We start from the raw sequence: 21184 nt of genomic DNA on the forward strand, positions 1-21184 counted from the left end.
GAATGTTGTTACGGCACTTCAAAACAAGAAAAGCTGAACACATGATTATGCTTTATGAAACATATGTTCGTAGTCCACTTGAATATTGCAATATGATATGGTATCCACACTATCAAAAGGATATTGCACAAATAGAGAGTGTACAAAGGTCCTTTACAGCTAGAATAGAAGAAGTTAAGGATCTTGACTACTGGGAAAGACTACAATCCTTAAAATTATATAGTCTAGAAAGGAGAAGAGGACGATACATGATAATTCAGGCATGGAAACAGATAGAAGGAATAGCCGAAAACATCATGTAGCTAAAAATATCAGAAAGAGCAAGCAGAGGTAGATTAATAGTGCCCAAAACTATACCAGGAAAAATAAGGAAAGCACACAGGACATTAATCCACTACGCACCAGCATCGATAATGCAGCGTCTATTCAATGCGTTGCCAGCTCATCTGAGGAATATATCAGGAGTGAGCGTAGATGTGTTTAAGAATAAGCTCGACAAATATCTAAGCTGCATCCCAGACCATCCAAGATTGGAAGATGCATAATATACCGGAAGATGCACAAGCAATTGTTTGGTAGACATTAGAGGTGCCTCACACTGAGGGACCTGGGGCAACCCGAACAAGATGTAAGGTCTGTAAGGAAAGGTCACTTTCTGCATCAAGCCTTCTCTCTCTCTCTCTCTCTCTCTCTCTCTCTCTCTCTCTCATTTTCTGTATCAAGTCTCTGTCTCTCATTTTCTGCATCAGACCTCTCTCTCTCTCTCTCTCTCTCTCTCTCTCTCTCTCTCTTTTAACCCATGTTCCCTGCCAGTGTAAATATTCCATCTAGGCTTCGTTGTACCTGGAGGCAAATCAAACATTAAAACGCAGGTTAAACTTGGCTCGGGGGTGGGGCGTGGGGCCGGGTTTTGGGGGTCGGGGGGGGGGGGGGGGGGGGCGTGGCAGTTAGGGAATAGGGTTCCCCAAGGGCCGTATGATGCCATTTACATCGGGCCGGGAAAAATATACAGGAAATAATTCTTTTATTGATGAACTTCCTATTGACTCTGTACCGTTGATTGAATCTATATAAATATATAATAACAAACATTTATTCATTTATGATTAGATAATGACCTAAATTGATATATGTATGTAAAGTTGGGTTCTCCGTGGTCCAGTGGTTAGACCTCCCAGCCGGATTTGCATGGGGGAATTCTGTACACCTGGTAGACGGTTGACTGTTGATGTCTTCAGCCTGGTGTGGATTAGGGCTTTGGCAAGCTCGGTACCTATCCCACAAACTTTTGTTTATATGTATGTAATGTTATATATATATATATATATATATATATATATATATATATATATATATGTTATATATATATATATATATATATATATATATTATATATATATAGGTATATTATATATATATATATATATATATATAAAGGAAGAGGTGTCCAATCAGACGACAGTCATGTACACGTGTTTTTATTATTAAGAAACGTTTCATGTTGTCAACACACATCATCAGTCTGCAATTGAAATTCAACATTAAAATAAAACTTAAAAATTACAATAGAAATTAAATAAACTTAAAAATTACAATAAAATTTAAAAAATTAAAAAATAATCAGAACGCTAAAATAGGGAATGAGAAGAAAACTACCTATTCATAAAGAAGGAAAGAGCTGAGTGACTAAAAACGGTAAGGTCTGCATACAACGTAAAACCTCACGCCAGAGAGAGAGAGGATGACGAGGTGTTGGAGTTAAACTAGGTGATAGGTGCTTAATAAACAATGACCTCAAGGGTAGTTAGATGGGTAGTTTGTTTTGTGGTGCCAATTATAGAAAAATGTTTCTTTTCGATAGTAACCTTACAACTCTTTGCATGAATTCTTATATTAGAGAACTCGGGATTTAGAGATTCTGGACCCAGTTCTATAACTTAATCCCAAATGGCTGTAATAACGGACTTGTAACAGTCTCCGTGAAGAACCAACATAAATACCAAGACATCCTTGGGCATTCAAATTTATATATGATATTGGACTTCATGAAATCCTGTAATTTGTCCTTGTAAATTAAAAAACCCTCCAAATTTTTTGTGGATTCATGGGAATAAGATTAAGTTCAAAAAACAAATTCCTTTTCAATAATATTTCTAACTTTTACACGTAAACTGTCTGAATGAATAAATGGGATGGGTGCATACATAGTTAATTAGGTACATTAAAATTAAGGGTGGGTTGCTGACAGATACATCGTTAGCAATTTACTAATAATGTTAAAAAACCAGCTTTTTGGGAAACGAGTTCCTAACAAAATATTCTAAAAGAAACTCGATTTCAAGATGAAAGGAGAGCCAATCAGATGTGTACCGAAGGGCCCTAAAAACCAAAGTGGATATAGCATTAATCTTAAAATTACGGAAACACGAGCTAAAAAAGTTGTTTCCGAGCCCAGTGAAGGTACTCTTTCTAAAAACACTTGTGTTGAAAAGGTGGTTATTTCTAGTTATTTTTATATCCAAAAAGGCCAGGGAGTCATCTTTCTCATTTTCCAACGTAAATTTAATGTTAGGATGGGCTTCATTTATGTAATCTAAAAAAGCTGGCATTGCCACGAAAATTTAAATAAGGCAAAAGTATCGTCAACATATCGTCTATAAAAAAGTGGCTTAAAATTCCCAGGACAATCATTAAGAAAATTCTCCTCCAAATGTCCCATAAAAAAATTTGCAAACAACGGTCCCGCCAAAGGAGAAACCCATGGCAACCCCCTCTGCCTGCAGAAAGAGCTGCCATTAAAAACAAAGGTGGCATCTTGCACAGCAAAGTTCCAAAAATGTTTTAAAAAGTTGCCTATTAAAACCACAGAAGGTCTCATCATTACTAAAAACTTTATCCAAAATGATTTCAATTGTTTGAGAAACAGGGACGTTAGTGAACAATGATTCAACGTCAAAACTAGCCATATACAAATCACCATCCTGTAAAATAATTTCTTGCTGAAATACATAACCATTCTTTAACGAATATTTAGAGTAAGCATATTCATTGAGTATTTTGACTAAGAATCTGGAAATATTATATGTCGGGCATATTGTATGCGGACATTATATCCCCGGTCTCAATGGTATACCGTCTTTGTGTATTTTTGGAAGCCCATAAAGAATGCCAAAGGAAGACCCGGTAACAAATAGTTCTTGGTAGACATCATCAGAAATAACTTTTTCTTGTTTAAGCTTTCTAAGAAAGCGATTGATCTTGTCTTCTTTTTGTAAATATCAAACAAAGTTTGGGTTCACCCAATTAGTTTAAATTTAGAGCCATCAGACAAAAATAACTTTCATTTTTTCAAGATAATCAGCCTTGTCCAGAATCACTATTCCTTTCCCTTTATCTGGTTTACATATCACTAAGTTATCATTTTTACCCAACCTTCTAAGAATTTCAGAGTCCTCCTTTCTGAAGTAAGGGGCCCACTTCACCCTGAGTTTTCTGTAATTATCATGTAACAGTGATGATAGTTCCTGCTGAAGAACTGCCATATTTAGATTACCATAATTGAAATTCTTAAGCCTATGGAAAAGCACCTCAAACGGAAAATAAAAGAATGCAAAATTGGGTCTATATGAAGGCAAACAGAAATCCAATCCAAGTGACAACAAAAATTCCTCTCTCTTTGACAAGACATATTTAGAGTAGTTAAAAATACATGAATGTCCATTATCCAAAGTAGGAGCACAAATCCCCAAAGATTTCCATTTTCTCTGGTGACGGGCTTGAACATCAGTGACATATTTGTTAATACCTTTCAAAAACAGCTTCTTCAAAATAATCAAATCAATCATAGATAACAAAGGAAATAGTTGTTCCCGCAGTTGTTGACACGTCTCTCGAAGTCCATCCGAAGCACGTTGTTTACAGGAAACCTCCCTCGATAGCAGTTCGTCCATTGCATCATGATAAAATCCAGTGTGGTAAAGGGACGATTTGTACAACTTGAACCTCACGAATCTAGGAAAAACCCCACTAAGTTGGCAAAGAGACAGGAAGTCCAGGTCACATTTTGACTTCTTAAGTTATAGAACTGGGTCCAGAATCTCTAATCCCGAGTTCTCTAATATAAGAATTCATGCAAAGAGTTGTAAGGTTACTATCGAAAAGAAACATTTTTCTATAATTGGCACCACAAAACAAACTACCCATCTAACTACCCTTGAGTCATTGTTTATTAAGCACCTATCACCTAGTTTAAACTCCAACACCTCGTCATCTCCTCTCTCTCTGGCGTGAGGTTTACGTTGTATGCAGACCTTACCGTTTTTAGTCACTCAGCTCTTTCCTTCTTTATGAATAGGTAGTTTTCTTCTCATTCCCTATTTTAGCGTTCTGATTATTTTTTAATTTTTTAAATTTTATTGTAATTTTTAAGTTTATTTAATTTCTATTGTAATTTTTAAGTTTATTTTAATGTTGAATTTCAATTGCAGACTGATGATGTGTTGTTGACAACATGAAACGTTTCTTAATAATAAAACACGTGTACATGACTGTCGTCTGATTGGACACCTCTTCCTTTATATTCATGGTTTTCCTGATGTGATATATATATATATATATATATAGATATATATATATATATATATATATATATATAGTATATAATATATATATCATATATATATATATATACTATATATACATATTATATATATATATATATATATATATATATATATATATACATTACATACACATAAACAAAAGTTTTTGGGATAGGTACCTAGCTTGCCAAAGCCCTAATCCACACCAGGCTGAAGCCATCAACAGTCAACCGTCTCCCAGGTACAGAATTCCCCCTTGCGAATCCGCCCGGGAGGTCTAACCACTGGACCACGGAGAACCCAACTTTATATACATATATACATATATATATATATATATATCATATACATATATATATATATGTATATATATATACATTACATACATATAAACACACACACACACACACACATAATAGATATATATATATATATATATATATATATATAATATATATAGAGAGAGAGAGAGAGAATGAGAGAGAGAGAGAGGAGAGAGATAGAGAGAGAGAGAGAGAGAGAGAGAGAGAGTCCCAAAATATGAAATTCACAGGCAAGCGTTTTTCAACTTTCCAGGTCACCCCTAAATATCGATAAAGAAGGAACTGAGAGAGAGAGAGAGAGAGAGAGGAGATGAGAGAGAGAGATAGGGGGGATGTTGAAAGCTTTCCCAGAATATGGCAGCTGGATTTCACGTATTTCCGTATTTAATGAATTGTTTATTTGCGTTTTGAAATTGAAGGATGTGTATATATATATATATATATATATATATATATATATATATATATATATATATATATATATATATACTATATATATATATATATATATATATATATATATATATATATATATATATTATATATATTATGTGTGTATTTCACTAACAACTTTTCTGGCACCTTCTGGCATCTCCTTTCCAACCTAGTGAACCAATTAGCCAATAATTGAATTAATTTATTCCTACTAAATGGCGTGTCAATTCAACCCAAACATATAACAGAAATATAGTTCAACAAGACCTCACCTGCGCGACATCACTGTAACGAACATGCGCAGCTCTGCTTGCGCGCAAGTAATAAAGATAATATTGACTAATTGGCGCGAATTTTGGCGCTAAAATCGTAGGTTGCCAGAAAGCAACCTAGAGGATTACACGATTTTGCTGTTCATGAAAAATAAGTTGATGTGTAGTTTTTATACCTGATTTATCATCTTTCTGTTCAACACTCCATAGGTTATAGATTATAGGTTGTTTCTTGTAGATTTTAGTTTGTTGGTTATAGATTTTAGGACGATTATCTGTTGTGGAACACTGAGAAAACTTAATCTAAATTGATATTTTATGAACAATTTAATTGAATAATGGCGACCACTTCTCCATTACAGAAATCAGGATAAGCTCTCTTAAGTAGTGACAAATATAGTGGCAGAATTAAGAGCTCACTAAAGTACTGATAGATTTAAGAGCTCACTGAAGTAGTGGCAGATTTAAGAGCTCACTAAAGTAGTGGCAGATTTAAGAGCTCACTTAAGTAGCGGCAGATTTTAGCGCTCACTAAAGTCGTGCCAGATTTAAGAGCTCTCATAATTAGTGGCAGATTTAAAAGCTCACTAAAGTCGTGGCAGAATTAAGAGCTCACTGAAGTAGTGACAGATTTAAGAGCTCACTAAAGCATTGACAGATTTAAGAGCTCACTAAAGCATTGATAGATTTAAGAGCTCACTAAAGTTGTGGCAGATTTAAGAGCTCACTAAAGTTGTGGCAGATTTAAGAGCTCTCTTAAGTAGTGGCAGATTTAAGAGCTCTCTTAAGTAATGGCAGATTTAAGAGCTCACTAAAGTAGTGGCAGATCTAAAAGCTCACTAAATTCGTGCCAGATTTAAGAGCTCCCTTAAGTAGTGGCAAATTTAAAAGCTCACTAAAATAGTGGAAGATTCAAGAGCTCACTAAAGTAGAGGCAGATTTAAGCAAAGGAATGATTACTGAACCGAATAGAGAAATGGAATTCAGACAGAAAAAACGAACAAGACAAAGGAACCACCCGATAAAGAAAGGAAGGAAGGAAGGAAGTCAAGGAATTGAAGAAATTCCTTCAGAATGGCTTTCCTGGTTGTATAGCCTCCTCCTCCTCCTCCACCACCTCCTCCCTCTGGAAACTAAAGTTCAGAGAGCTTTTTATAGTTAACAATCTCGAGGTGGGGTTTCTCTCTCTCTCTCTCTCTCTCTCTCTCTCTTCTATCTCTCTCCTCTCTGGCTGTGTTGCGGCTTAGACGAGCTTCTCTTTTATTTTATTTTTTATTATGGAGTTTTCTTTGATTTACTGCGACGAGACTCTGTGGTATGTTGGCAATTGAGTGTTTGCTTTTATTTGTATATATATATATATATATATATATATATATATATATATATATATATTATATATATAATAATTATATATATACGCAGAAAGAGAGAGAGAGAGAGAGAGAGAGACAGAGACAGAGACAGAGACAGAGACAGAGAGAGAGAGAGAGAGAGGGAGAGTAGGAGCTAGACCCCACTTTGTTAGTAGTTAGTTGATATTTCGACCTATAATAATCTAAACCTGTACCTGTATTCTATACAGAATTCATTTCGTTACATAAATATTCTGTATTTATTATTTCATTAACTTGGGTGGGTACCTACCTATAGGTTCTAATGCCCCTGTGGGGGTGGGGGGGGGGGTGCCAGGTTAGGTGGTATTGCAGTTGATAACTCGCTTGTTGTAAATGATATTCGTTAATAAAAATTACCATTATTGCCACATTTGCATTTTATTTTAGAATTTGTCCTTTAGAGCTTTCTAATTTAGCTGATTTATTTTGTGAATTTCACTTAATCTATCCTGAAGGACTTTCTAATTTAACTCAACTTATTAACAATTCCTTTGAAGAGAATCATTTGTTCGATCATGCATATTATTAGGACTGTCTGCATCATTATTATTATTAAAAAATCATTCATACCATTTATGATCATCACTCAATCTTAATTAGTGTCACAAATCAGACTCATTACCTTCTTCATCCTGGTCAGCAACCACCATCTCTCATATGAGGGATCCTTCACCCCCATTGTTGCTTCCAGTACTTTTATCACTGTCATGACCACTAATCATCACAATTTGAAGATCCCCTTGACTGAATCTCTGCTTTGAAGTCCTGTCTGAAGTCCCGTTTTCTTCTTCTTCCTTGCAGGTGATGTAACAAGGATCCGGGACAATGGAAGGAGCATCGCGGGGCCTTGTGGGCGTGGAAACCCTCGCCCTGGCGGTCATACTGACACTGTGCTGCTTTTGCTGTTGCTTATCTACCGTCCAAGCAAGCGAGTGAGTTCTCTGTCGGGTCATCCAAGGTCATGACCTAAGGTCTTCCCCAAGGGCATCTTAGGTCATGACTTAAAGCCTTCCCAGATGGCATCATAGGTCATGACTTAAAGCCTTCCCTAAGATTATCTTAGGTCATGACTTAAAACCTTCCCCAAGGGCATGTTAGGTCATAACCTAAGGTCTTCCCCAAGGGCATCTTAGGTCATGACTTAAAGCCTTTCCAGATGGCATCATAGGTCATGACTTAAAGCCTTCCCTAAGAGCAACATAGGTCATGACTTAAAACCTTCCCCAAGGGCATGTTAGGTCATGACCTAAGGTCTTCCCCAAGGGCATCTTAGGTCATGACTTAAAGCCTTCCCCGATGGCATCATAGGTCATGACTTAAAGCCTTCCCCAAGGGCATGTTAGGTCATGACCTAAGGTCTTCCCCCAGGGGCATCTTAAGTCATGACCTAAGGTCTTCACCCTCCAGTGCTACCAGATCCCAGGTCCTGTCATCCATTCCCGGATTTCCGTACCTGATTTCTGTGACAGACTACTGTCCCAGACCCCTGGCATTGTCCTGTACCAAATTCCTGATGCAGATTCCTGACCCAGATTCCTGTCAAAATTCCTGTCCCAGATTCCTGGCATAGATTCCTCTCCCATGGCCATGTCCCATACACCTGTCCCATAGTCCTGTCAGAAATTCCGTTTACTTTCTAATCAGAATATTCTCTCTCTCTCTCTCTCCCTCTCTGCACGTTTCAAGCTCGCTAGGCCCAGTACTCAGTAACGCTAATAATTCTCTCTCTCTCTCTCTATTCGGTTGGAGCTCGCTAGGCCTAGTGCTTAGTAACGCTAATAATTCTCTCTCTCTCTCTCTCTCTCTCTCTGCTTGTTTGAAGCTCACTAGGCCTAGTGATCAGTAACGCTAATAATTCTCTCTCTCTCTCTCTGTTTGCTCGTTTGAAGCTCGCTAGGCCTAGTGATCAGTAACGCTGATAATTCTCTCTCTCTCTCTCTCTCTCTCTCTCTCTCTCTCTCTCAATGCTCTGCTCGTGAAGCTCGTCTAGAACTAGGTGAAAATCAGTAACGTAAGTTCTCGCTAGGCCTAGTGATCAGTAACGCTAATAATCTCTCTCTCTCTCTCTCTCTCTCTCTCTCTCTGCTCGTTTGAAGCTCGCTAAGCCTAGTGATCAGTAACGCTAACAATTCTCTCTTACTCTGCTTGTTTGAAGCTCGCTAGGCCTAGTAATCAGTAATAGTAATAATTCTCTCTCTCTCTCTCTCTCTCTCTCTCTCTCTCTCTCTCTCTCTCTCTGTGCTCGTTTGGAGCTCGCTAGGCCTGGTATTCAGTAACCCTAATAATCTCTCTCTCTCTCTCTCTCTCTCTCTCTCTCTGCTCCTTTGAAGCTCGCTAGGCCTAGTACTCAGTAACCTAATAATTCTCTCTCTCTCTCTCTCTTTGCTCTTTTGAAGCTCGCTAGGCCTAGTACTCAGTAACCTAATAATCTCTCTCTCTCTCTCTCTCTCTCTCTCTCTCTCTTTGCTCTTTTGAAGCTCGCTAGGCCTAGTACTCAGTAACCTAATAATTCTCTCTCTCTCTCTCTCTCTCTCTCTCTCTCTCTCTCTCTCTCTCTCTGCTCCTTTGAAGCTCGCTAGGCCTAGTACTCAGTAACCTAATAATTCTCTCTCTCTCTCTCTCTTTGCTCTTTTGAAGCTCGCTAGGCCTAGTACTCAGTAACGCTAATACTTTCTCTCTCTCTCTCTCTTTCTCTCTCTCTCTGCTCGGTTGAAGCTCGCTAGGCCTAATGTTCAGTAACGCTAATAATTCTCTCTCTCTCTCTCTCTCTCTCTCGATCGCGTCATTTACATGGCGGGCGTAATTGCTCCGACCACGAACCGTCTCGTCTTCATTGGCACTCGTCTTTAAGGTGACCTTGTGACGCCAGACGGTTCGAATTTCGGTTTTAGTTGTCCGCTGCAGGAACTTTGAAGAAAGCAACGGCTTCGAGTGGCCTTCATTGAAGGAGATAATCGAGTGTTGTCAAGTGTCTTATTCGCGGGAGAGAGGAGCGATTAAGAGGGCTTGGAGAGGCGGTGTTTGTTTTGGTTTTCGTCGGGGATGTTTGTGTGTGTGTGTGTGTGTGTGTGTGTGGTTAAGAGCCGTTCTAGAGGTAATGAGTCTCGCTTACTGCAGGACGATTGATTATTATTATCGATTGGATGTCTAATATGCTTTTAATTACTGAGTTACCGAAGGAGGGAAAGAATCTATGAAAGATTTATGACATAAGAGACAACAAAAACTTAAACGGACGCTAACACAAAAAGAGCCGTTTCAGAGGCATATCCCCCCCCCCCCCCCCCCCCCCCCCCCCCCCCCCCCCCCCCCCCCCCCCCCCCCCCCCCCCCCCCCCCCCCCCGCTACTACTACTCTCACTACTCTGCTACTACTATAGTAGATTCACATCAACCGTGCATTGGGATGTCTAGGTCAGTCAGTCCCTTACGACGCTCCTGATTGGCTGTAGATAAGCCAATCGCAGGGCTGGAAACTCTCCTCAGTCCCTCTCGAGAGTTCACATAGGCAGGATGTATGTTAAACCTCTCCTGGGGGATACTTTTGAAAAACGTATCCCTTGCGATTTAGAAACGAAAGTCGGCGAAAGTTGCATCTAGTGTCCGTCTGAAGCCTAACCCCAATGGACACAAAATAGATGAAAAATTATATAAAGTCACAAAAAACTAATTTTTTTAGTTACTTTTTGTGTGAAAAACCTGAAACCCGATTAGTAATAAGAATAAACCGGTATTTTGCCCGTTTTATAAATCGTAACAGTAGGCCACGCCTATACACCTTAAGTGACTTTCTAAGTATTTAAAATGCATAAGACGCCTAGTGTGGACCTCTGCAGTCCAAACCAAGCGACCGAAACTGAGAGATCATTTTGCAAAGCCGTCGACATAAACAAACAGAAAAACAATGAAAATCAAACAAGAACGCCCTAATCAAATTTAAGTCAACATTCCCAGAGCGGAGGTAGAGAAGTTCCTGAGAGAGAGAGAGAGAGAGAAAGAGAGAGAGAGAGAGAGACAGAGAGAGAGAGAGAGAGAGGCTTAGTTATCACCAATGTCCACAAACACAGAACCTCGCGCTGTGCAAATATTAGGAGCTATGAATTTTGAGACGGATGTGAATCTGGGGTTTTTCTCTCTTTTTCGATTCGGATGTTTTTTTAGCCGCTTTTTTTTTGTAGCGGCAAGTATATACTATATATATATATACGACCCCTAGAAAACCCTCTGGTGTTGATGTTTTTTTCTTTTTTCAATGGCTTTTCCAGAGTTTTGTGGAATGTTGACATTTGATTTGGGAGAAGCGACAAAAAGTGAATATTTAAGTACTCTCTCACTCTCTCTCTCCACGCTGTTTCCGCGGCCATATCTCTCTCTCACCACATTCTTTCAGCGCCATAAGTGGGTTTACGGCGCTGTTGCCAGCCTTGCGGCACTTTAACCTTGACTTACAGTGCTTATGGCATTGTATCCCGGACTTACGGCATTGTATCCTGGACTTATGGCGCTGTAACCCGGATTTAAAGCGCTGTAACCCAGATTTACAACACTTGCGGTGCTCTAACCCGGATTTACAACACTTGCGGTGCTGTAACCTGGATGTACAGCACTTAGAGTGCTGTAACCCGGATTTACAATACTTGCGGTGCTGTAACCCGAATTTACAGCACTTAGAGTGCTGTAACCCAGATTTACAGCGCTTACGGTGCTGTAACCCAGATTTACAGCGCTTACGGTGCTGCAACCCAGATTTATAGTGCTTACAGCGCTGTAACCCGGATTTACAGTGCTTATGGTGCTGTAACCCAGATTTATAGTTCTTACAGCGCTGTAACCCGGATTGACAGTGCTTACGGCTTTGTAACCCAGATTTACAGCACTTACAGTGCTGTAACCCAGATTTATAGTGCTTATAGCGCTTTAACCTAGACTTACAGTACTTACGGTACTGTAACATAGCTGTAAATGCTATTGATTCCCATCATAACTATGATGATTCATGTTAAGGCGGTTTTCGGCTTACAGAGCTGTAAGTCTGAAATCCCCGCCGTAACCTGGGGAATGCCTGTAATCAATTTTTTTTTATATCTCAGTTTTGTAATTGATTTTATGTGATAAGCAATTCGTTTTTTATTATTTTATAGTTGATTTTATATGATTAATTATTTTAATTTTTTTTATCAAACTTTTCTCTATCAGTCTCTTAATAATTAAATTAACCATTTTCATCATTTCATATCTTGCAAAGACAAACTAGTTATCAATAAATATCAATATTTACAAAATATTTCAAGGCCTGATTTTTATTTTAAAAAAATCACTAAAAATATTGTTTATCGTCGCTTTCCCAAGTTGAAAAATTTATCAGCCATAAATTTTCAAGATCAAATCATAAATTTATCAAAAAATTGATTGATTTTGGTTCATTTTCACTGATTTTATCTGTGTGTATTTATTCATATTTTCATGCTCTTTATTTCTTCATTCATTTGCTTTATTTAAAAGAGGAAAACCTTCCGTGTATGTATTTATTTATTTCTGTTCATTTATTTATTCAATAAAACAATTCCAACTTCACGAGATTTCATTCATATTTCTCAAATATCCATTTTTTTAAAGATTAATTCTTATTCATTTACTTTATTCATCCTATCCGTTCGCCGACTAATTTCTAAATCATTCTTCAGTTCCCTCATTCATCTATATTTATCCTCGATCTCTCACCCATTTAAAAAAACAATCTAAAACAAAATAAATAAATAAAACGTTTCCCAACTCGCGGGGAAAAAAAAAAAAATAAAAAAAAAAAAATGGCGTCTTCTACTCGCCTATACATATATAATATATATATATATATATATATATATATATATATATATATATATATATATATATCCTTCGGCAGATCTCTAAAGGAATCCTTTCTCCTTCTCTCCCTCACTCGGCAGGTACTTCATGGAGTCCTCGGACAAGGAGATCCTGGACTTCCTCCTGCACAAGAGCAGATACGACCGCAGGATTCGGCCTCCCGTGGAAGGTAAGTTAAGGTTAAGGACTTAAGGTTAGAGTTAGGGTTCAGTTTGACAGTTTTCGAGATGGATTATTAGTATTATTATTGAAGAAATTCAATATTCTGTAAATGTAGATATATATTAGGAATATATGTATATATATTTCACTCGCAATTGCCCCTTGCTTTTGTCCTTTCTTCCATTTTCGACAGTAGGCCCCCTGAAGGTGAACGTCAGCGTTCTTTTGTTGAGTCTCTCCTCCCCCGACGAGTCCAGTCTGGTGAGTAGAAAACGGGAACCGTAGACGCCCGTTTTGAAATAACGTCTTTTATTGAGTATAATAGAAAAAAAAAAAAAAAAAAAAAAAAAAAAAAAAAAAAAAAAAAAAACACTTTATTTTGAGTCTTTTAATATCTCTCGTCGTTCCCATTCCCGTCACGCGTCGCTGGAATCGGCAGAAATACGAGGTGGAGTTGTTGTTACACCAACACTGGATCGACCCGAGGTTGAAGCATGACGACGCGGGAAGACATCCGTACCTCAGCGGGATCCACCACATAGTGAGTATAGCCCCGGGAGCTGTCGCTTGGAAACGAGGTGGGAAAATGTGGTGGATGTGCATTGTAATCTTGCTTAGAAATTGAGTTATAATGATGATATATATACTTTTTCTTTTATTATCATTTATTAAGCGTATATGCTACTTTGGATGAGGCGTTACATGCAGTTATTAGGTGCTGGTTGAAAGGTGGTAATAGTGACAGGTTCCAACATCGTCCATCGATGCAGTATGATGAAAAATGCATTGTAATTTTGCCTACAAACTAAATTATAATGAAGATATATATATATATATATATATATATATATATATATATATATATATATATATACCTTAATAACAGTATTATACTTTGACTATGAACTGCTTCGGATGAGATGTTATAATACTATTTAGTGATATTAATTCCAACATCGGTCTAGCGTTTTAGCGAGCATGGCAACTTCGCCTTTGCCCTTAAATTTGCACAAGAGAAGAAACTCCATTAAAAATTTAGAAAAAGGAGAGAGATCCTATCTAAATATCGCCTCTTAAAGGACAGGAACATCATTAATTCTGTGGTTCCCCGCGCAGCCAAGTCTTTAACGTCCCGAAATGACTGGAATTATGCAAACGCTGCCACTGGGTCCATTGTTTCAATGGCGTGCGCCGAGCGTCTTATTGTCTGAATGGCTCCGTCGAGGTTTAACAGTTAATATTCAGGCTCCTAACTGCTAAGATCCCAAAGCCTATTTGCTCCTCAGAAGGAGATTCCTTGGGAAGGAGATTTGGCCTCCCCTGGGGAGTCCTTCAATTAGCAACGGCCGAAGCGAATCCCGTTGACTTTACGTATTCATTTAACAGGTGTTCAGTCGAGGTCTGCTTCTCTCTCTCTCTCTCTCTCTCTCTCTCTCTTCTCTCTCTCTCTCTCTCGGTGAGAAACTGTGGGATCGATCCCCTGGGGAGAGAGGTCCCAAGCCCCTGAGATGGAAAGAGAAGTATAGAGTAGGGAAGTAGGCCTAGTGTTGCCAGTCGAAACTAGTGCTGTCGTTCGGCGGCGTTCGCGCGTATCTATTTATTGTTTTTCTTCTTCTTTTTCCAGAACGAGATGTGGCTGCCTGACACCTACTTCATCATGCACGGGGAGTTTAAGACAGATCTCTCCAAAGACGACATCGCCTTAAAAATTTACAGTGACGGGAAGGTCTCTTATACGATAAGGTAACTATTTCCGTTGGTTTCTGTTGCTACCTTTTTTGGGGGGTGGGTGGTCATGTATTGGTGTCTTAGAAGTACAACCTTTTTTTAAAGCTTTTATTGTGGTGTATTTTTTTTTCTCCTTTTTTTGTGAGTTGGTCCCTTTTTTAGACTTTTCTTTTTTTTTTTCTTTTTGTATGAGTTCATGTGCATATTACTAATAGCCATTTTTCGTGAGTTGATGTGTATATTACAATATAATTATTGTCATATACTTTTTTTTTAATTTTTTTTTATTAGTCTAGTGTGGGTTTATGTGCACATACGTGTCCTGTACGGGACAGCCTTTCACCTTCTTCCAATTTTTGTGTTGCAGGAGGTACCTGGTCCTGTCTTGCGAAGGAAATTTGAACAAATTCCCTTTCGACGACCCCTTCTGTACATTTTCCATGGAGAGCAGTAAGTATTACTCCACCTAGTACGAGAGAGAGAGAGAGAGAGAGAGAGAGAGAGAGATTTGAACTAGTCTCAGTAACGTAAACTGATCTATTTATTATATCAAAATCACCTCTGGAGAAAGTAGATGGCTGAGGTGCTATTGAACTCGTAACCATATAGGCCTATGGCAAAACAGTTGATGAACAGATTGACAAAAATGACATTTAATAAATTAATTATATGAAAAAGAAGTATGTATATATGTTACAGTAAGATTATAATCCAGGAATTTCACGAAATCCCCAGGGAATTTGTGAAAGTGACCAATTCGTTTAGGTAGTACATTTGATCCCAGAGGGACTAGTAATCAACAGGTCAAAACGGTGATTCATCTACGTTGCTTCGCCGTGTTGAGTACTAGTCCCTTGGGTGGGGTGGGGGGAGACGTCTAATGAATTTAGGGCTATATGCCCCCCAACCCCACCTTAGGGGCTACTACTAAACACTGAAACATTGTAAATGAGTCACTGTTTCAACCTGGTTAGTACTAGGGGCCTACCCCTCAGGGTTCAAGTGTCTCTAAGTGAATTGGTCGTTTCACATGTGGGATTTCATGAAAGCCCTTGATTTCGCAATGTTAAATGTAACGTATATATGTATTTTTTTATTATTATTCTATTTTACGTCTGTTAATCATACGTCTGTCCGTCTTTTCCCACCAGTATCGTACGAAAGGCACGAGCTGACCTACGCCTGGCTCAACAACACTGCGTCGGGCAACGGCACCTCCCTGGCCAAGTCGTCCAACTTGCGAGCACTCAACGCCTACATGATAATGAACCGAACGGTCTTCCTGCAGGAGACCTTCTTCTGGAGAGGTAAGGAAGTTCCCCTGGCGACGAAGAAGGGCTGGAGGTGGGGCGGGGAGGGTGTGGAGGGCTGGGGGGACTATATGAAGGCACTACTACTAGTACTAATCTTTCGCTCCCTGTACAGTGGTGCTCAAATCTCATGCGACATGATTCTTTTTGTATCGTCCAGATTCTCAGACAACGTGATGTTGCCAAGTAGTGTTATACTTTTTTTTCTAATGTCATACATGTCGAAAAGTTTTGGTGTAATTCACAGCTAGCCCTATTTCCCTTAGGTTATATATGATCCCTTTTATGCATTGGTATAATTCGTAATCAGTGTGATTTGAACTGATTTTCTTTTTTTACGCTGCTAAGTTCAAAATGCGGTGTGATAAGGTTAGCTGTGCCATCAATGAAAGCACACTTTACATGCTCCTCGGACATGGGGCACATAACTACGTCTGCTGCATTGACAGTAGACCTAATAAGCTCAACAGTCATAACAACATATTCAACGTAGGAATATGAACTAAAATAAGTTTTCTTTGAATGTTGAAGCTTTCGCCTGTGTTTAAGCTGCCTGTATGTTGCAAAATGTTTTATAGGCCTAAAAAAAATAATCAAGCCTTCTGAGATATAATCTGTTATTAATGAATTTATTTGTAGAGATTATCTGTTTTTTGACGAATACAACGGGAATATGAATTACAACCAATTTTCTTTGAATGTTGAAGTTTTAGGCTGCGTTTACGCTGCCTATATGTTGCGAAATGAATTATAGGCCTAAAAGAATAATCTAAGCCTAATGAGATTTAATGTTACTAATGTTTTTATTTGTAGAGATTACCTGTTCTTTGAGGAATATAAGATGATGATTTTGATTATATGGAGAAGATGACTATTAATCGAAATATCATAAGTATTAATATCAAGGCGTATGGAACACTTGTTTTTCAACTGGTTTAAAATATTATTTTCTTAAAAGTCCTTCTCCTCGCTTTTGGTGTATAATTTATCCTTTCATAAGGTAACTTGAAGAACAAGAATGTGTAGATAACCTCATTTGCTTTTTTGGCCAGAAATTTTTATAGAGAGATGTGACTGTTAATTGTCAAGTAAAGAAATCTAAACCTAGGCCTAAGAATAATATCTTGGCTTTGACAAAAGAATAATTGCATGGGCGAATATTTACTTGTATGCCATTATTTTTTAAATATTTAAGAATTATAGCAATTAATTATGTATGAAAATCCAAATATTCCTGTAACACATATAAAATAAGTGTTTTCAAGATAATTTCATTGTCGCTACTCAGTGTAGACCTACTTATGTTACACCGGGTGGTGGTTGTTGCACCGACACAAATGATACGTCACACACGCTCCGCTCACACCGTCACACGTTGATATCGGTGGCGCATTCTACTTTTGTATATACATATTTACATATTTTTCAGCATTGAGATGTAAAAGCAATCTAATAGGACTATTTTAAATTTTATGTTAGCTTTGGAAGCATTATGAATGTTATGAAAATTTGTTTTTCGTCTTTTTTTTATTTAACATTTCAACTGATGCTTGCTGACGACTTCATTTTGGTCAAATGCTCCAGTGGTGTGTGAACGAAAGTTTTGAAAATGTTTCTAAGAGCTTTTTTCTGAAATTTGCTACACGTGACATTTTCTTACAGTTTGACATATATGACAGATTTCACTCTTGTGGAAACATATTATGTCCATATTATATGCAATAATCGCGTTTCCGCATTGAAATAAAAGATAAATATGGAGCTTGCTATTGTTGCCAGTTAGTGAATTTTGAACGAAATCTTATGGAATCATGTTGCATGAGATTTGAGCATCACTGTCATATAGCAAATATATATATTGAAGACCTATTTCTCTTTTGAAGGATTAACCGCATTGATTTACTTTCATGGCTGGCTATAATATATATATATATATATATATATATATATATATATATATATATATATATATAGAGCTTTGGTGTGCGAGTATTAACCGGATTGATTTGGTCGACTGGCTGTGTAAATGTTTTTATTTTTACTTTTTTCATTGCCAGTGTCTTCATCCTCAGCTTTCATATATATATTTTTTTTAATAGAAAAGAACCAGATTTATCTCAAAAGCTAATCATTAGTCCTTAGCTTTTTGTGACCGTCTGCAGTGATTAACAAAAAACCAAAAGGTTGCCTTTCTTTTTTTCTTTTTTTTCAGCGTCGAAAGGTGTTTCTTGGTCTGAACTTAAAGTTTAGAAGTATAGTTCGATCATACTATCAGTCAGTTTCCCCCCACCCACCTCCCACTGGGAGTGCTTAGATGAAGGCTCTCTATTGCAGTAGGTATGGGAAATTGGGGATGCATGAAATCCACAAGGAACTTGTGAAAAGCGCAACTCGCTTAGGAACCGTGATCCCCGAGGGTCGTACTATACACGGCGGAAACAGTAAATTATTTTTTTCGAGTGTTTCGTACTAGCCCAGCCCCTCAGGGATCAAATGCACTTAGGGACATTTGACCCCCAGGGGCTAGTACTAAACACGGCGAAATACATTTGACCCCCAGGGGATAGTACTAATTACGGCAAAATGTGTAGGTGAATCACTGTTTGTCGTGTTTAGTAAGCCCCTGGGGATTAAATGCACTTAAGGACATTAGACTCCGCAGGATTAGTACTATACACGGCAAAATACATTTGACCACCCGGCCCCCCATCCCCCAAGGGGCTAGTACTACACACACTCTCGGTCAGAAACGAGTAATCTGAAATGGTTAGAAGCTGCGTCGATGCGACCATCTTGGAAGCCGCTTAGACGGTTAGATGAAAATCTGATTCATTTTGTATTAGGTTGTCGTCCAGTTAATAGACTGACTCTCTTACCGCGCAGTTTTATGTTTTGGGGAAAAGGTTAACGAAATCAATATAGTAAACTAATTGATCGACTGTTTGCCGTGTAGTACCTATAGCTTCAAGTTTTAAAATATGAAGGACTGACTGAATCGTGCTTTGAGGTTAATTGAACATTTCTGTTGTGTATTTTTTCACGACAGTGGACTGACTGAATCGTTCTTTTAGGTTAATAGGTGTTTTTTTTATTTTTCTTTTTAATGAAGGACTGACTGAATCATGCTTTTAGGTTAACAGGATTATTAATTTTTGTATTTTTCGCCCCGATATATGAAGGTCAACTGAGTCATGCTTTTAGGTTAATGAATTATTTCGTTATGTATTTTTCGCGACGATGAAGGACTGACTGAATCGTGCTTTTAGATTAATAGTTTTCTGCAGTAGAAATTTGTTGATTTTATATTTTGTTTCAGTTTTTATAAGTTATTATAAAATCGATTTAGGAACTCTATGTCATTTGATGATGTCAAATATAGCCATTTCAGTCTATAGCCTATACTAATATATATATATATATATATATATATATATATATATATATATATATATATATTATATATCTTATAAATATATATATGCACACTTACTTCGCCTTAGTGGTTTGTGATTTAGATGCTGTTGGTCATTAAGATGGACTTTGTGGCGCATTTGCTAACAAAAATAAGCTAAAAATGAGCTCTGCCAAAAAAAAGTGACAAATTTTAAGCATATTTGTCATTAACTCGCATGTTTGAACTTCTTGCAATATCAATGCTCTAATCTGCGGTGTTGAGCAGGCCTAGGCTGAAGGATTTGTTCTTGATGAAACTTGCGTTATAAGTGAAACTAGGTGAAGTTAAAGAAGCTTGACAGGTTAATAAGAGCACAGGAAAGTGAACTGAGAGAAAGCGATTGTCCCTTTGGGCTTAAAAAAAAGGTACGGTACCTAAACCATTTTATTTTGATACCATCTGCGGTGCGCGCCGTTCGGAGGACGCGTAGTACCGGTCTCAGAGATAATACAACATTGTCCAAAATTATTATACGTTTTCTTTGAAATACTTCGGACTTTTTATGACTATTAACTTTTGGATAGCCTATGTTGCTCCTGCGAAGGAGACCTACTTAGAAACTCGTTCGAAAACAGCCATTCCTTTATTAATTCATTTTCTGTTTCTTCTGTTTCGTGTTATTTGCATTTTTGGTGTTCCTTTTGGTGCGACTAATTCGAGAAACACCACCAGACCACAAACTTTTTTTTTTTTCTTTTTTTTCTTTTATATAGTCCCATCAACCAAAACAAGTTTCCACTTTGGGACGCTGTTTTAAACAATTAAGAAACATCAAAGACAGTTTTTACATATTTTTTTATTTCATATTTTCGATGCTTTGAAGTTTGTCTGGTTTTCTTTAAATACTTCTGTATACTGAGGTCATCTAAGCACTCAGAGCTGGGACAAAATTCGCTTCGTATAGATTCCTTATGTTTTACTGTTTTTAGGATAAAGTTTTATTATTATATATTATTATTATTATTATTATTATTATTATTATTATTATTATTATTATTATTATTATTATTATTATTATTATTTATTTTATTGATTATTACTTTTGACATTGATTTTATAAAACAACAGTTCTCACTTTAGGCAAAATCCCTTCTTGTAATTCTTTTTGGGAATATATCAGTTGTTTTTTTTTGTAGACCAAGTGCGTCTACGTACATACCTAGGCATGCATGTATGTGTGTATGTATGTACTGAATAATATGACTATTTTTTTTCATTTTGTTGCAATGTCTAGTTTGTGCACCGTAGGTTATCCCTACACACTGTCTGTACGTAATAGTGTATTTCAAGTAGATGTCAGCCATCATAGGCCTAGTGTATTCATTCTCAAACCAGTAAAGTATTTGAGTATACCTCTATATTTGTAGGTCAATAAGCCACTCTAGAAGAAAAAAAAAAGTATATAAATTTATGTATACTGCATGTTTTCATTCTGTTGCCTAAGCTGTGTCTGTTTTCTTTGCCCATAGACGAGATAAATAGAAAGAGTTTTTAAAAAATTAAAAAGAGTATTGTTTCTTGCACGCTTTGATGTGTTATATACAATACGACAGATTACAAACACTTCCTAAAATCTATATGATCTGTTTTGTCTTTTTTTTTCAAGTTGTTTTCAGAGAGTTCCATAACTTCATTACA

At 37.4% G+C, this 21184-nt stretch overlaps 1 protein-coding gene across 1 annotated transcript in view; it reads left to right on the plus strand.

The window, feature by feature from the left end:
* The window catches only part of LOC135199545 (glutamate-gated chloride channel-like), a 393487-nt gene that overhangs the window by 303493 nt on the left and 68810 nt on the right, over positions 1 to 21184 (plus strand). The window contains exons 2-7 of the mRNA XM_064227700.1: positions 7830 to 7960; positions 12973 to 13061; positions 13248 to 13315; positions 13494 to 13595; positions 14679 to 14797; positions 15150 to 15232. Coding sequence (XP_064083770.1) covers positions 7854 to 7960; positions 12973 to 13061; positions 13248 to 13315; positions 13494 to 13595; positions 14679 to 14797; positions 15150 to 15232 — 568 coding nt within the window. The 5' untranslated portion in view covers positions 7830 to 7853. The remainder of the gene's footprint in view (positions 1 to 7829; positions 7961 to 12972; positions 13062 to 13247; positions 13316 to 13493; positions 13596 to 14678; positions 14798 to 15149; positions 15233 to 21184) is intronic.

The sequence above is a fragment of the Macrobrachium nipponense genome, chromosome 25 (genome assembly GCF_015104395.2).
Source record: "Macrobrachium nipponense isolate FS-2020 chromosome 25, ASM1510439v2, whole genome shotgun sequence".
NCBI lineage: Eukaryota > Metazoa > Arthropoda > Malacostraca > Decapoda > Palaemonidae > Macrobrachium > Macrobrachium nipponense.